The sequence below is a fragment of the Octopus sinensis genome, linkage group LG14 (assembly GCF_006345805.1).
Source record: "Octopus sinensis linkage group LG14, ASM634580v1, whole genome shotgun sequence".
In the NCBI taxonomy this organism is placed as follows: domain Eukaryota; kingdom Metazoa; phylum Mollusca; class Cephalopoda; order Octopoda; family Octopodidae; genus Octopus; species Octopus sinensis.
Genome location: NC_043010.1, coordinates 64267327 through 64284013, shown reverse-complemented (window position 1 = coordinate 64284013; position 16687 = coordinate 64267327). Strand labels below are relative to the sequence as shown.

At 38.1% G+C, this 16687-nt stretch overlaps 1 protein-coding gene across 1 annotated transcript in view; it reads right to left on the bottom strand.

Annotated features, from left to right (window-relative positions):
* Positions 1-319: 319 nt before the first annotated feature.
* The window catches only part of LOC115219448 (multiple epidermal growth factor-like domains protein 6), a 99398-nt gene continuing 83030 nt past the window's right edge, over positions 320-16687 (bottom strand). The window contains exons 9-13 of the mRNA XM_029789613.2: positions 12056-12190; positions 11105-11236; positions 4831-4965; positions 916-1014; positions 320-360 (exon numbers count right to left, since the gene is read on the bottom strand). Of these exons, the coding sequence (XP_029645473.2) occupies positions 320-360; positions 916-1014; positions 4831-4965; positions 11105-11236; positions 12056-12190 (542 nt within the window). The remainder of the gene's footprint in view (positions 361-915; positions 1015-4830; positions 4966-11104; positions 11237-12055; positions 12191-16687) is intronic.

Here is a 16687-nt window from a genome sequence, read left to right as displayed (position 1 = left end):
ACAAAATCATGGAGACATGCTCAAGATTCCTTCGCCCACACCAATACAAAGAAGTCTACTCCCGGCTACCACGGAAATCAAGCTTCACCTGGACGTCCTGCCTCCCAAACCAACATCAACAGCAATGATATGGAGAGAGAAGAGCAGACCGAATAATGTATCATTAACACAAAAAAAAAGAAGAGACGAAAGGGGAGGAAAGTACTTACACTTGCTCAAGAACACAGCAAGACGAAAGTCAAACACCACTACTGCAACCCAATTCGCAACCACTCCAACAAAAATAACAACGACAACTTTTACAAAAACAGGAGCATCTTCAACAATAACTTGAAAACATAGAAACAGCCAATAATGAAACTGCAAAAACAAGAAAATACTTTCAATTTTAGGTGAAATGTATTCATCAATTTCACTTTGTGAACAAATGCAACAGTGAATTGATGGATTGTGTAAATGAAAAGAAAATCAAAACTACGACACAGGGAAAGGAATTTAAGGATTTCATCTTCAAACTCCGAAGGACAGATTATTAGTTAAAATGTCCTCAGACTTTTAAAAACACTCAGCGAAAAATTCCTAATTAGTGTGGGATTTAAGAAAATCAATTGACAAAAGGCTTTTCGGGGGCCTTTTAAAAAACATTTGCCAATAGAGAGGCCCGAAACTTCCGGGATTCTTGAAAATCAAGGAGAGCAACCTCTTTTTCTTTCTCCAACTAGCACGACTATGATGAGAGTTGGGGCGTGAATGTGCGTGGCTTGGGATCAGCTTAGAAGCAAGGACACTTACTCAACGGTCTCAGGTTTCTTGATTTAGATGTGGTTACCATTAGTGAAACAGTTGGGATGTACAGAGCGACTAATCTAAAAACACTACCTTCGCTATTGCTTACATCTAGGGCCATCAACTTACCATCCGGGCCCAGGAGGATCTGCCGTACCTCGAAATGCAGGCCTTTGCTAAACAGCACTGCCGCTCCTTTTCCCATTCCAAGCCAAAAGATGCGTAAATCTTAAAATTGTCAAGAATAGGTGTTAGATCGCTGCGTCAGAAGTCCTGGTTTCACTGACGGCCTTCACATCCGTACTTAGTAACCTGAGGTGGTTGAACAGATGACCTTGCTTCCAGGGCGACCACAAGTCATGAACGTTTGTACAACTCACTCTTAAGCCCACCATGATGATCGGAAAGAGTTTGAAGAAAAACTTAGGCCTACATACTCACCAAGTACCACTGAAAGTCAGGTGGTTCAACTTCCATATCTTAGGGTTCCTTTGGGATCCCCGTTAAAGGCCTACTCATGGCTTTTACATGAGGAGTTGCCAATCCGTAGAGTTTACATTAGGAGTTCCCTAATGTTTTTAAATGTTTCCACAGTCATACGCACTATCATTAATGTTTCTGTCACTAGAATGGTGGTGGCGCCGACGATCTTACCCTCTCCCTCTCTCTCTCTCTCTCTCTCTTTTTATATATATATATATATATATATATATACATATATATATATATAGATATATAGGGAGAGTTTACGAAAAAAACAAAAGACGAAGACAGGTGGTGTACAAAACAAACAGATGTATTAGTATAACGCTCAGGAATAGAAAAAATCTTTTACATTTCGAGCCTACGCTCTTCTACAGAAAGGGACACAGAAAAAACAAGGAGAAAAAAAACATATATATATATATATATAAATGGATATATATATATATTTCTTTTCTTCATGCTGTGAGAACCCTCCTCACTAGCACTAAGTTTTGTGTTTGTGATTGGTTTTTATTGCTTGGGGTGTTTTCTTTTTGTGAATTGTTGCAGTGGTGCTAGTATTGGTGGAGATGGTTGTAATAGCATTGGATGTGTTGGTAATCGTAGTACAAGAGAGGTTGGCGTTGCTGTAGGTGTGTTTGTGGATGTTGTGAGTATAGTTTCGAGGATTTTGGCATGCGTTGGCGAGGGGAATGATACTTTATGCTTTCTATATTTCTTTTTCAGGTGGGGTTTCTCCCTCGTTTTCACTTTGTGTTGCAGAGGTATCAGTATCTGTAGAATCAGAGTGCAAGTCTGTATGTATTTGACCTTAAAGGAAATGGAGTGGGGACAGGAGAGGCCGGGCTTCGTTGAAAGGGACACCCTGAGTGTCGGGTGTACGTTATAATTATTCTTTCTGCTGAGGGTGGTGGTGGTGGTGCATCTGTTACTCACGTTATTGGTATTGTTGATGTTGTTGTATTCCTTGGTTTCTTCCAGCATTTGCTGATTTTTTGTTGATGATGCTGTTGTTTCCAGAGTTGTTGCAGCCTTTATTGTTGTTCTTGTTGATGATTGTTTTCCAGAGTTGTTGCAGCCTTTATTGTTGTTCGCTGATAGCTGACTTGTGGCCTATGGGGACCTGGTATTGACAATAAGTAGGCCCTATTGTTCCCTATCTTCTGTTTAGAAGAGAAAGGTTTCAAGTGGCCAACCCCCCCAACCTCCACGTAGGTGGTGCCATGGCCTTCTAACATCAACTGTAAGATGCAGCACTTCTTCTCCAAGAATACCAAAGAGATCTGGGATCTTGTGGATTGTGTCTGGTTTAACGTTGAGTAGTACCTTCACACTAATCCCAGACCAATTTCCATGACGGGTTCGCTTCACCTCCAGGCGGTTGTTATGCCGTCATAATACGACGCACGCTAAAATCCACCATAAATTTAACTCAGGTGGAATTCTTGAGATCTTCACTCTCACAGTCCTCCTTCCTAATACGATGGATAGAGAAGATGTTTTTCGCTCCGACAGGGAGCCACAGAGTATTTGACGACCAGAACTTCAATCTTGAAGAGCAATCAAATACCCGCAAATTGCTTGGCTCTCGAGATGTGCTGAATGTCGGATATTATTTCTTTCTCTAATGTACGGACACTGAACTATTCCATGCAAGACGGTTTCGTCCCCCTGCATGCACCTCAAGCAGGCTCGGCTGTTGGATCTTCCATGCCTGAAGAGTTATTCTCTAACAGGCAATGTCTCACTGTAGTACTGCTATACCAAAGACTTTTAGAAAGTGTCCATGATCTTCGACCCGAAGATCTTCTGTCAAGGCCTAGATTCAATCCTAAACCATCATCGCTCACACCCTCAACTAGCCCCATGCCCCAGAAATCTTGAGGTGTTTTCCCGTTAACAGTTTTGTGCAGCTAATGCAATTCAATGAGTTCCTGGCAATATTCTAGATGCCAAATACTCAACTTTGGTCTTCGTTTGATCCACGACTAGAGTTCTGTCAACAAGAAATGCTGCAGAAAAGCTCGTTCTTATTTTCCCTGCCGTCGTTCACATCATCGCTGTGATTTACACATCTCTGTAGGTGATACAGCTTTAAGACTTGGCACCTCATCCTCAAAGATGTCATCCCAAGACCACCACAGTGTGAATGCCGGCATCAATTGGTTTTTCTGACCATAACAATCAAAAAAGTAAGCGCTTCAATCTGGTCTAGGTTGTCTTAGGACAGGTACGACAGTTAGGCGATAGTACACCACCGAGGCAATATATGCATTTGCTATAATGATAATATTATTTAGGCACAAGGCCAGCAAGATCGGGGAAGGGAGTAAATAGATTACATCGACCCCAGTGTTCAACTGATACTTAATTTATTGACCACGAAATGATGAAATGGCAAATCGACTTCGATGGAATTTGAACTCAGAACATAAGGTCGAACGAAAATACTGCTTACTATTTTACTTGGCATACGAATGATTCTACCAGCTCGCCACAATAATAATAATAATAATAATGATAATGATGATGATGACAATGACGACGACGACGACGATGATGATGATTTTGCAACAAGGGCAGCAAGTTTGGGGTCGGTGATGAGTTGATTTCATCGACCTCAGTACTCAACGACTACTTACTTTATCGACCCTGAAAGGATAAAAGGCAAAGTTGACTTCTGAGTAATTTGAACGTAAAGAAGAAGAAGAAGAAGAAGAAGGAGGAGAGGAGGAGGAGGAGGAGGAGAAAAAAGAACAACAACAACAACAACAACAACATGATCATCTTTATCATCATTAAAATATTTATGTACTTCCACAAATTCTAGGATGTTAAACATGTCTGTTGTTCACATTTACTTCCCTCAGTTTTCATTAATAATCTCTATATATATAAACGGCAAAATGTCTGCGTGCGTGTCCTTTATACAAATCCACAATTTTTCAGTTAGAGGGCTCGCACTTTCTATGATCATTCAAAACCGTCCAAGGGTAGTCGAGCACATCTTTACATTTCCCCAGTCACCCAAAAAGCCATTAAAAATCAATAGAAGTGACTTTTTTGTGAATTTTCTTTCCAAAACCCAATCAAAATGCCCGAAACTTGATACGCCAATTGAATGCCAGTTAGCTGTATGTGATTGGTCAGAGATTTGGACAGTACTCGCGTGTATGTGTGCATGCACGCAGCTGTATATGCATGCACTAGCACTATGACCCGGCAACGCCGGGTCATAGTGCTAGTTCAACATAACTCAATACTTAGCAAAATAAATATTTCTATACTTATGCTCTTGTAGAGAGTACAACAACTTGAATTAATCAATACATGTATATACAATACATGTATATATACAATACATGTATTTAGGAGACATAGACATTGTTAAAGTAAGATTATAACAATCAAAATTTTAAGTAAGACATCTCAATATCAAACAGAAAAAAATTTTTTAATGTGTTTATGCACTTGTATCCCACTTAATTAAAGTTAAGAACAGATCATGTGTGTGAGTTGGGGGAAATAGTTTGATTATTAGTATAGACATATACTTACGTTGCTGACAGTCGTAACCCCTGTATCCAGATGCACAGCCTCTAGGACATGCGCCATGAATCGGGTTGCAGGTGTCAGAACCAGAACATCTACATGTTTTGGTGCAATATTGTCCATACTCGCCTCTCGCGCAGACTGTGAAACAAACGTATTATACCTTATATTGCGTAAAACGGTAAAGAACTCGTTTCATAAATGAAAAGATGGAAAAAAATCAATCAATGACTGATGACCAAGACAACCATAATAGGAAATCGTTTAACCAACTACGGCGCCTCAATATTTTCGATTGATCTGCTAGTAACAGCGACCAAATCTTCCTCAAACAATACCCTGTTAGACTACAAACAAGAAACATTAAACAATGGAGACCTAAATATCTCTTAAGATGGCCACGGGTGGAATATCTATAACCGTAGATCTTTCTAATCAGTCAGAATTCATTAGAATATAAACAACAGCAGTAATAGTGGTTGAATAACATGGGACTGCCTTCTCGATCTGAGTTTACCCAAATGCAAATAACATCATCAGCAACAACAAAAGCAATGATATACAAACAAATAAGAAAGCCAAATCTCTCAGCAATCGCTCAACTTGCTAGTACATCGTATCAACGAGGGAACTGACTTGGGCTTCATCTTTACCATAAAGTTTGAGGTCATCCATGAATAACAAGTGGTTGACTATTTGTTGCTGGCTTTTGAATACATACCCAGCTTTTGCTTTCCTGAGAATCAGTGTTAGTGAAATCAAGCACAGTACAAAGATCGATGGAGACAGGCAGTCCTCTTGGAAGATGCCTTTCTGATTTCTACTTTCCCTAAACTTCTTTCGTATGCTGCCAGGTCCGTCCTCCAATTCACCATACTTTTTCCAAGGAATCGCTCAACATTCGATGCAATACCAAATAGGTTCATACATTCCATAATCCAAGAATGTAGGATCATATTGTACGCCTTACGATAGTCGGTCCATGACATGGCTAAGTTACTTTTCCTCCTCTTACAGTCTCTAAGAACAGTTTTGTCTCTCAGGAGTTGATCCTTGTAACCTCTGCACTTACGCTTGAAACCCTTCCGCTCATGTGGCAGAACTCCAAATTTTTTTCCAGATGTTCGTACATTGACTCTGCGAGTATTCCAGTTAATAATTTCCACGCATGTGGCAAACAAGATATCGGCCTGTAGTTGTGTACCGTATTGCCTTTTTCGATGTTTTTTAAGCACAGCACTGTCCTCCCCAATGTCAACCACTCTGGTGTTACTTGGTCGGCATTTAACAAGGTGTTGATTTGTGCAGCTATTCGTGCATGACATTCACCAAATCATTTGATCCAGTAGCCTTGAACTCCATCTGATCCCGGGACCTTCCAGTTGGTCTTTTTTTTTTTCTTTTTTTTTTTTTTGCTTATTTCCTTCACTTTCCGAACTGAAATGACTAGTCCTGTCTGTTTTGGACAGACTACTGTTTGTTTCAGTTCTTGCAACCATAACCATTCAGCATCCTTTTCGTGCTCCTTATCTTTGCTCCAGATGTCACTCGAACATCTTTGACTTTCATTGTTATCTGGTATCAACTTTTCATCTGTACATTCTCCATTTATTCCTTTATAGTTGTGTCGGTCTGCATGGGAAAGACCCATAGAATCGACACATTTTCTCCCTCAGTCACAGCTTCAGGATGATGTTTATACCATTTGTCAGCGGTTTTGATTTTATAATGCCAACATATTGTCCAGTGTAAATACTGGCCGACTCTGTCATGTCTTGCTTTATATTCTGCAGGTGCTAAGACTCTACACCCTGAGATTAGGTGGTCTATTGTTTCAATCTCATCGTTACAGAATCGGCATTTTGGGTCAGCTCCATTTTTCATCACATTGGCTTGGTAGTTCCGGGTAAATAAGCTTTGGTCTTCAGCAGCTAATATGAAACCATCACTCTCTGCTTTTAGCCCTGAACTTCGTAACCATTGGTGCAGCTTGTGTTTCTGGTGGCTAGCATTTTCATGTGCTTTTGTCTTTGCTGCAGCTGTAGTTGGCGCATTTCCTTCACCCTGCTCAATCTGGTGGGTATCTAAGAGATCAGCAGCAAATTTTTTGCTCTTTTTGAGAATAGAGTGAAGTTTTTTAGGCCTTTCATGTTTTTCAACAAGTTTTAGCATCCAATCGTTGGTTACATCAAGGTATTTGGACAGTCCGATTGTGGTGGTTTTGTATGTAAGTTCAAGCTGGATCAAACCTCGACCTCCCTGAGCTCTGGGAAGGTAAAGGCGATCCACGTCGGCCTTTGGATGGTGCATCTTATTACAAGTCAGTAGCTTGCGGATTTTCCTGTCAAATTTTCATTATTATTATTATTGAGTGAGAGAGCAGTGCATGCCATCAAAGTGACACTGGGATAAAATATTCGAAGCCCAATATACCCATCATGACTATCCGTCTGATAAGGGTACACCAGGCACATGCATCACAACCATATGTGCACGACATGGTGATCTCATATCAAGATAAACAGCACATGACCTTGTGGGGCACAGTTAGAATTTTCTTCAGGTTGAGTAGCCCATCCCGCTCAAAAGGTCCCTGAATAAGGGTTGTTTAAGGATGTTGAAAGAACCACCCATGTTTCCAGAGGTGAATTATTCAAACCCCAAAGAATCCCTCTCAACACATGGCTATGATGCTCCCCCACTACTTCTGCTCGTGATCAGAGATGCACATATCGTCAGCCACTAAGGGACATGCTCAACTGGTTAAGGTCAAACAACTGACAAGCAAATCTGTGGTATTGAGCAGAATATTTGCTGTAGCCCATCTTTTATACCAAGACAAAACAATGTACATGATAACACTTCCAATCAGTTAAGATCAGAAGCCATGAGAGCAGCTGCCTGGTACTGCATCAGGGCATTTATTATTATTATTATTATTATTACTATTATTATTATCATCATCATCACTAATATTATTATTATCCTTTTTTTTACTATTGTTAATATTTTCTCTGGTCCTACATGAGTTTTGACTTTATTATTATTATTATTATTATTATTATTATTATTATCATTATCATTATTATTATTATTATTATTATTATTATTATTATTGAGTGAGAGAGCAGTGCATGCCATCAAAGTGACACTGGGGTAAAATATACGAAGCCCAGTATACCCATCATGACTACCCGTCTGATAAGGGTACACCAGGCACATGCATCACAACTATATGTGCGCAACATGGTGATCTCATATCAAGATAAACAGCGCATGACCTTGCAGGTGGGGCACAGTTAGAATTTTCTACTGGTCGAGTAACCCATCCAGCTCAAAAGGTCTCTGAATAAAGGTTGTTTAAGGATGTTGAACAAAACACCCTTTCTAGTTTTGTTAGCCACTTGCGCTTTCTTTATATCTCGCCGGCTTCTTCTACAGTCTTCCTCCAAATTCTTTACTTTCTTCCGCATCTCAAATCAGTTCTTAGTTTTGGCGTCCCTCTGTTTCCTCATATAGATGCCTTCTATTTTATTGGAACAGTCTATGCTATTCGAAACCTTTGCATTTATCATCATTTTTTTTATTAATTTGGCTGTTTTTTTTGTGTCAATTCTTCCATCCGTTTCATATTCTTCCTGTTTTACCCTTTCATTACCGCTCTCTGCTACCGTTGTTTCACTCTCCTTCTGCTAATTTATTATTATGTTTATCTGAATTTCTTCAATCTCTACTGCCATAACCCAGTCGTCCCCACACATTACTCTTGTTTAGTCTATCAGTCACAGGGCGGATACTTCAAAGCCTCCTTTCTTCATCCAAATATTCTCTTTATTTGATTCATGAAGCCTCTTTTATTTGGCTCACTTCTCAGCCAGTATTCGATTACTATTTAGTTTACTTCTTTTCCCCCATTTCATTCTTTTTATTTTGCACTTTTGACTGCGACTTTGGTCCTGACCAATAGCTTGATGACAATCTGCCAGAACTTGACCAGATACTCCCTGCCTGCCGAGCGCGACATCTTTACCGTTTACAGTTCCAATCCTGTTAGTGCAGTTGTGGTTATTATTTAATTTTGACATCACTCATTTAGAGGTACCATTTGTAAGATTGTACAACCACCAGTATTTTTATTGTGACACCATCACTAGGTGAGTTGCTAGTCAAGGCTCTGAGAGTCCACATCAACCCTCGTGTACAGTTTTTAGTGTCATTCTTGTTCATTCCAATGTTTTATATTTTTATATTTGACATTTTCACTTTAGCAGCAATGAGAAACTGGACGCTGAAGAAAGTAGGAGTTTTTAGAGTAACATCTGAGATAATGGAAGAAATCATCAGAAAGATGCTTGAAGGAATTAAGATCCGAGAAAATTTAAATGGAAGAGAGCAGTATACGAATATCAACTGAAATGGTGACCGAGAAGACAACAATGATCTCAAACTGGAAGTGTCCTGGCTCGGATGGGGTTCAAAGGTAATGGCTGGAAAATTTCCCAGAATTATACAAAAGAATAGATATGCAAATGGATAAAATGATCAACAACAGGGTATAAATCCCAAAATGCATTGCCACAGGGAAAACAGCTCTTTACCAAAAAGGACTCCAGTAAATGTAATGCAGTGGAAAATTACCGGCCATTCTCCTGCTTACTACTGATTTGGAAGTTGATGTCAGGAATGTAACTAACTGTGCGTATGACATGCTGAAAATAACTGACAAGCTGCCAGTGGAACAGCAGAGATGCACATAGGCATTGATATGTAGTACCCAGGAACAAACCCTGAGAAATAATTACTCCAAGGTCCAAATAGACAAGAACAATGAATCGCTCCTTTGTGGGTTTATGGCATCAAAAAAACGAAATAATCTCACATATTGTGAGTGAATTTAGCAAACTAATCCAAAAAGAATACAAAAGGAGGCACGATAACAGGGCTAAGTTTGTTCACTAGAGATTGCATGAGAAGTATGGTCTTGAAAGAACACAGACAAAGCCTGTTAAAATATAGTAGGCTACTATAGAACAACACACAGAAAATACTAAAGGCAGTGAATAGAGAGCAGGTGGTCAAATGTGGAAATAGGAGGAAAAGACGAAAATGATATTCAAAGAGAGCATTATAAAAAGATTGAAAAGAAACCTCTGCATGGTCAGTATTTGAAAGCCACTGAAGATGTACGTGAAACAAAAATCTGGGCTTCATTAAAAACAAAAGGGCATTTAAAAAAAAGAAACAGAGTGCCTTGTTAAAGCAGCTGAAGATAAAGCAATAAAAACAAATAATTTGAAAAAATATGTGTATGGGGAGGTGTCAGCAAAATGTAAAGTGTGAGGTATTTGAGATAAAACAATGGTGCACATTGTTGCAGAATATCCCAGGTTGGCTCATACAGAATATACGAAATGGAGACATGACCAAGTATTGCAAGTTTTTCACTGGGCGCTTCATCAGAAATGGGGATTTGAAGCTCAAAGTACTTGGTATCACCATTGGGTTGAGAGGGTGCTTGAGTCGGAGAAAGCAAGATTTTATGGGATTTTCCCATTCAAACAGATAAGAAGCTAGGAAATAATAAACCAGATATAACAATAATAGACAAGGAAAGGCAAAGTTGCTTACTAATTGATCCATCGTGTCCGTTCGATTCCAGGATTGTTAAGAAAGAAGAAAAACATTTTAAAATCCAATCCTTTAAAATTTGAAATTGCAAGAATTTGGAGCATGAAATATGTACAGGTTGTGTCTGCAATAATTGGTGCATTAGGATCTGGGAGTAAGGATATAGATGAATGGTTGGAGAGATTGGAATAGAATGTCCTGAAGAGCTTCCACAGAGAGTTTGCCTCTTAGGGACAGGAAAGATTATCAGAAGGGTTTCAGCACTTGAAAGATTAACGAAAGCTTGAGGATATATAAAGTTACTGGTAGTAACCCATTACCCACATAAATTCTAGCAAGAATAAGAACGAACCTGAGTCAAATAATGTCTTTTATTATTACAGGAACAACAAAAGAGTCGATTTCGCAAGGACAAATTACAAAGCGAAACAAAAAATATACTTGAAAAGAAAATCCTCAAGAGAGTAGGTTGACGGGGTAATTTTCAGTCAAATGAGGAAAAGAATTACACTAGGCCAATCACAGAAGGCCAGATAAATTCCGTCAGGTGAAGTCCTAACATAAAATTCGTCCATAAGTGATTTGAACTAAATATATTCACTTTGAAATTACTTCATAATTCCAATGGTATAATCAGTTGTTTCATACTCACATGCTTGACAGGTTATACCCCGATATCCAACAGCACATCCATACTTACAAGTACCATATTGTTTGTTGCATACGTTGTAACGACAATGACAGGTGTCCTTACAGTCATATCCATATGTGCCTCTAGGGCATACTGAAAAAAAACCCAGAAGAAACACGTTTTAACTTACGAATTTATTGTTGCCTTTTAAATATCAGTGACACAATATTACTGGCATCATAGTCGACACCAACTGAAGACAGAAACATATTCTTTTGCAAATTTCACAGAGTTTTCCTGAAGCTTCCAGATGGTTTGTTTCATTCACAAGGCTTGAATCAAACCAGGACTTTCACAGAAGATATTTGCCAAACTTTTTTGCATCGAAATCGAACCTTAAACAAGCTAAACTAGCTTCTTAATAAATCAACCAACCCAAAACTTTGTAAAGTCAAAAACTTTAACCAACAGAAATCTAAAAATGTATAAGACAGACGACTATTTCAAACAATTAGTTAGATGTCTTCAGGCACACAATCTTCTGCCATCTCCCTCCTTAGTACACGCTGTGCGACTCTTGCATACTTTGTTATCTTCCCTGTTAGCACACGTTCTTCGCCCATGTTAGTATACTATGCAGTCAACGTTGACAATACATGTTATTACTTCCCTTGTCATCACAAGTTGTCGTTCCCTGTGATGTACCCCTTGCTGTACCCCTTGTTAGTATACATTGTTATGTTGTTAGCTTAGGCTGTTGTTTCTCTAGTTTGTATATCCTGTTGTCTCCCTTGTTTTTATATTTTGTTGAAAAAGCAAGTACATTGTTAGTACACTGTTCCATGTCACACACAGTACTGTCACCCTTGTTGGTAATCTTTGCTATATCTTGTATTAGCATCTCAGAATACATAACTAAAAAGAGCAACAATTGCAATACACAATGACAACAGAAAGCAAACATTATTTTACCTATTTTACAAGTGCCATCCTTGTAACCAGCTGGACATCCATGGGGGCATTTTCCATTGACTCTGTCGCAATTCCAACGAAAAGGACAGGTGCATCTCTCTTTACAGCCAGAACCATACGATCCCTCAGGACACCCTGAAAAGAACAATTTCTTTTAATATCCACCAGATTTGATGTTAAACAGACTCTGTTGAAGTTTAAAATATCAGATACACTTTACTGACTACATGAATTAAGAATTAGAAGAGACAAGTTAAAAGCTACCGAAAGAATTATGTGAAGGATTTCCTTACGATGCCATTTATCAAATGCTGTTTCTGTTATTGCAGAGTTCAGTTTAAAATTAGATACGATGAGCATATCTATAATAGTTGATCGAAAGAGTAAGTGCAAGTCACAGATCTATTACACTTGATATACGAAGCCTTCACCACTTGGTGGGCCTTTGCACTAATACATGCTGAATATGAATTATTGTCAGTTGGGACATGTGTTTCTTTTTTTGCCCAGTCTATTTTTGTATGCTTGTCGGTTCAAGTGATGAACTCCTCAAGGACAAATGTGAAATCTAGGGAGCGTTTAAGGTGGTTCTTGGAGTTGTTTGGCCCCAAAACAATGACCACCCAGCTTATTTTCAGAGAGTGTATACAGTATCTGAATAGCTAAATTATCTTATGTATTCTTTCTTTGTATACGAGGGTAGTGTGTGATTTGAGGAAGATTTGGCTACTATTTCTTGCTGGTCAGGATTGTGTGTGTGTGTTTCCCTGGACGGATATTCTCTTCAGAATAGTGTTGAAATTGTTGTTGCTTCGACCACTGTTAGCCTTGATCAGATATCTAAGGTATTCCGTCATTCGCTGTTGGTTTTAAGTGTAAAATATCTTTTTAAGATGGAGAATGCAATTTGAATGGCATTTGGCTGCTATTTTTAACAAATCAATCAATCCTACAAAATTTCTTTCGTGGTCCTTTGGTGTTGTAGCAGTGTTGGGCTGTGTAACAGATATGTTTGAAGGAGTATGAGAGATTGATATTGCAGTAGTTGTGAAGGCGTTCTATATGCAAATGTTTGCTAATGGAGTTATAGAGATTGTAAGGGTTAGATTTTGCTGTACCAACACAGTTTGTTCTTCGCTAGCTTTGGAGTGATTTCATTTTTAGGGCTAACTTAGAATGAGGAATGAAAGTAACATATGATAGTGATGCATATCTGTTATTGGAAGTTATGTGCAGTTTAAGATTAAAAGGAATGGGTACAGTTCGGATCTTTGTGGTAACTATACTGAATTTCTCTTATATTTCATGGCTTAAATATTTCAAAAATCTTTACTTTTATCTAAACATATATTTTGAGTAACTACTATACCAATAGTTGCCCCTGTTAAGTACTACTCAACAAAATCGCTTATGTCTGCTTATAAACTGTCCGCTCTACAAGTCAGACACTCAGACTTCAGAAATCTGATCCTTTTCTTCCAAACACTTGGCGGATTAAACTATCTTCTAATCTCTGTCATTAACTCTTTGTTGATTAATCCATTATCTCCAATTTGACAGAGAAATTAGGAGAGGTATTTTATTTCTTCGGAAACTGACCTTCTCTGATGTCTAAATTTACTTTTCTTTACTATATATGAACTTCTCTATTTTACGAATTTTAATAATCTTGTAATAATACCCAAACTGGGCGTTGCAATACCATGATGTACCTCGAGGTGTAATTAGATGTGCCACGATAATAATACAATATTTTAAAGCAGAAAAGACAAAATGATGTACTTGATATAAAGTACTTCCTTTATTTACTAGCATTACATGTAAAAAAAAAATTGATTGAAGAAGAAATAAGGTACGTTTATCTTTAATAAATTCAAAATTGAAATACATTGATAAAATATCAATATCGCATTTCTCATTCATAACTAAATCCATTTACTTAATAAGGAAGTCAGTACAAAATAGATCCCTCTGGTTTAATTTGTTTATATTTCCTAGTTGTACAAGAAAGTAACTTGAATCAATTACATCATGGAACAGCCATTTAATCTAGAGCACACAAAACCGTTAAATCTCATAAAATTTGACGTGATGTTAAACATATTGACGCACAACTGCGAATTGGTCACTAACTCAGCATTGCAGTGGATCTATGTCAAGACCATTTTACAGCTGCGTGATGAAATTTTGATACCTCATGAAATAATTTAGATTTATAATGAATTTGTTGATTTCTTTTTGTTTTCCTTTTGATGAGACGTAGAAAAAGATACTAAATTGAAAGAATTGTTGCAGTGTATTGCAAAATCCTTGCAGTATTTAGCTTTGGCCTTTACGTCTGAAGTTAACTCTTCATTAGAATAATAAATTTAAAAAAAATTTACCAATACCGGAATTGGTTTAATCGACTGATACTGATATCTCCCAAATTTTTCGAAGTATGACACCTATGGCTGAAAATGAATGTTTAATGTCTTCATAGTTGTGTTTGCACTTTAAGATTGAGTGAGAATATAAATTCCAACAGCTATATATTCTTATAAGTATAATTTTTATGGCCGCCCTACTAGGGAGACACGGTAACTCGAAGCTCACTAAGTTGTAGTAGTGTTCATAATTTTTTCGGAATTCTAAGGCACCGTTCTTTCGTTTTTTTTTATCACCACCTTGTTTCTGACATTGCCTGGACTGCGATAATAGTATTTTTGCTTAGAAATGCATTCTGTTTTGCGGGAGATGCGCATTAATTTTTTTTTTTTTTGCCAACTAATGGAGAAGACAAATATTTTCTTATTTTCCATATATATTGAAACATGGCCGATAAAGAAGTCATTATAATGTTCGACGATGGGATGCATTCCTTGTCGGAGAAAAAAGAGAATACTGGCATACCATTGACTACAGTATGTGACCACCGTGCCAGCGAAAAAGAAAACCGAGTTGAATACATCTTCGTCTCTAAACAATGCTGAAACAGTGAAGTAGCAATTAAAGAAAACATACGAAGACGACGGCGACGATGACGACAACAACAACGTCAACAGCAATACCGATAATAACGAAGTGAAAGTTAAAGAAGGAAAGATAAACAGAAAATTTAAAGGAAACATGAACATCACTACCGCCATAGACGCCACAACAGTCTCCGCTGCAGCCGCAAAGCAGCAAGGGATCCTGGAATTGGGATTTTTTTTATTTTATTTTTTTTTTTCTAAATGCTACGAGAAATCTTGAAGATTTCCCCATCGACAAAAAAGAATTGAAATTGGCCCAAAAAATCGTTCAAAGAAATGGAAGAAAAGTTGCCCAAAACTCTCCACTCGACGTGATCGGAAACATCTTAAGATACTCGGTTACATACTGCTGCATTGGAGTAAAATCGCTCCGAATGGAAAATGTTTCTGAAAGCCAAATCCAGAAATGCTTTGAATGTGCATGACAACAGAAGACCCACATCATCCGAGGAAAGAAATTTGGGACGATTGAAGCTATTGCAGCTAACACCTTGCTAAAGCTGTGGTGATGAACATGAAATATCACCAGAAATATCCATCGCCAGATGGTTAGTGGCCGCCGTCTTGGCAAGAATAGAGGAAGACAACGTGACTATCTTGGAGGTAAAGAAAATACCTCAACAAAACTGGTCATGTATAGGTATGAAACTAACATTACAATGTATGCAAACCTATATCGACGAGCTACCTCACCTAATAGGCCTCCCGGATGGTACTCACCTGTCAGTGTTAATGGAGGGTAGAAAACCAAGATGCCATATATATGACTCATTTAAAGGCTTTCTGCCCTCAAGCAAGGAAAACAAAACTCCCACCTCTACCAGCACCACAAACACAAAATCATGGAGACATGCTCAAGATTCCTTCACCCACACCAATACAAAGAAGTCTACTCCCGGCTACCATGGAAATCAAGCTTCACCTGGACGACCTGCCTCCCAAACCAACATCAACAGCAATGATATGGAGAGAGAAGAGCAGACCGAATAATGTATCATTAACACAAAAAAAAAGAAGAGACGAAAAGGGAGGAAAGTACATACACCTGCTCAAGAACACAGCAAGACGAAAGTCAAACACCACTACTGCAACCCAATTCGCAACCCCTCCAACAAAAATAACAACGATAACTTTTACAAAAACAGGAGCATCTTTCAACAATAACTTGAAAACATAGAAACAGCCAATAATGAACTGCAAAAACAAGAAAAATACTTTCATTTTAGCCGAAACGTATCCATCAATTTCACTTTGTGAACAAATGCAACAGTGAATTGATGGATTGTGTAAATGAAAAGAAAATCAAACTACGACACAGGGAAAGGAATTTAAAGATTTCATCTAGTCAACACCCACTTGCAACCCAATTCGCAACCACTCCAACAAAAATAACAACGATAACTTTTACAAAACAGGAGCATCTTCAACAATAACTTGAAAACATAGAAACAGCCAATAATGAAACTGCAAAAACAAGAAAATACTTTCAATTTTAGCCGAAACGTATCCATCAATTTCACTTTGTGAACAAATGCAACAGTGAATTGATGGATTGTGTAAATGAAAAGAAAATCAAAACTACGACACAGGGAAAGGAATTTAAAGATTTCATCTTCAA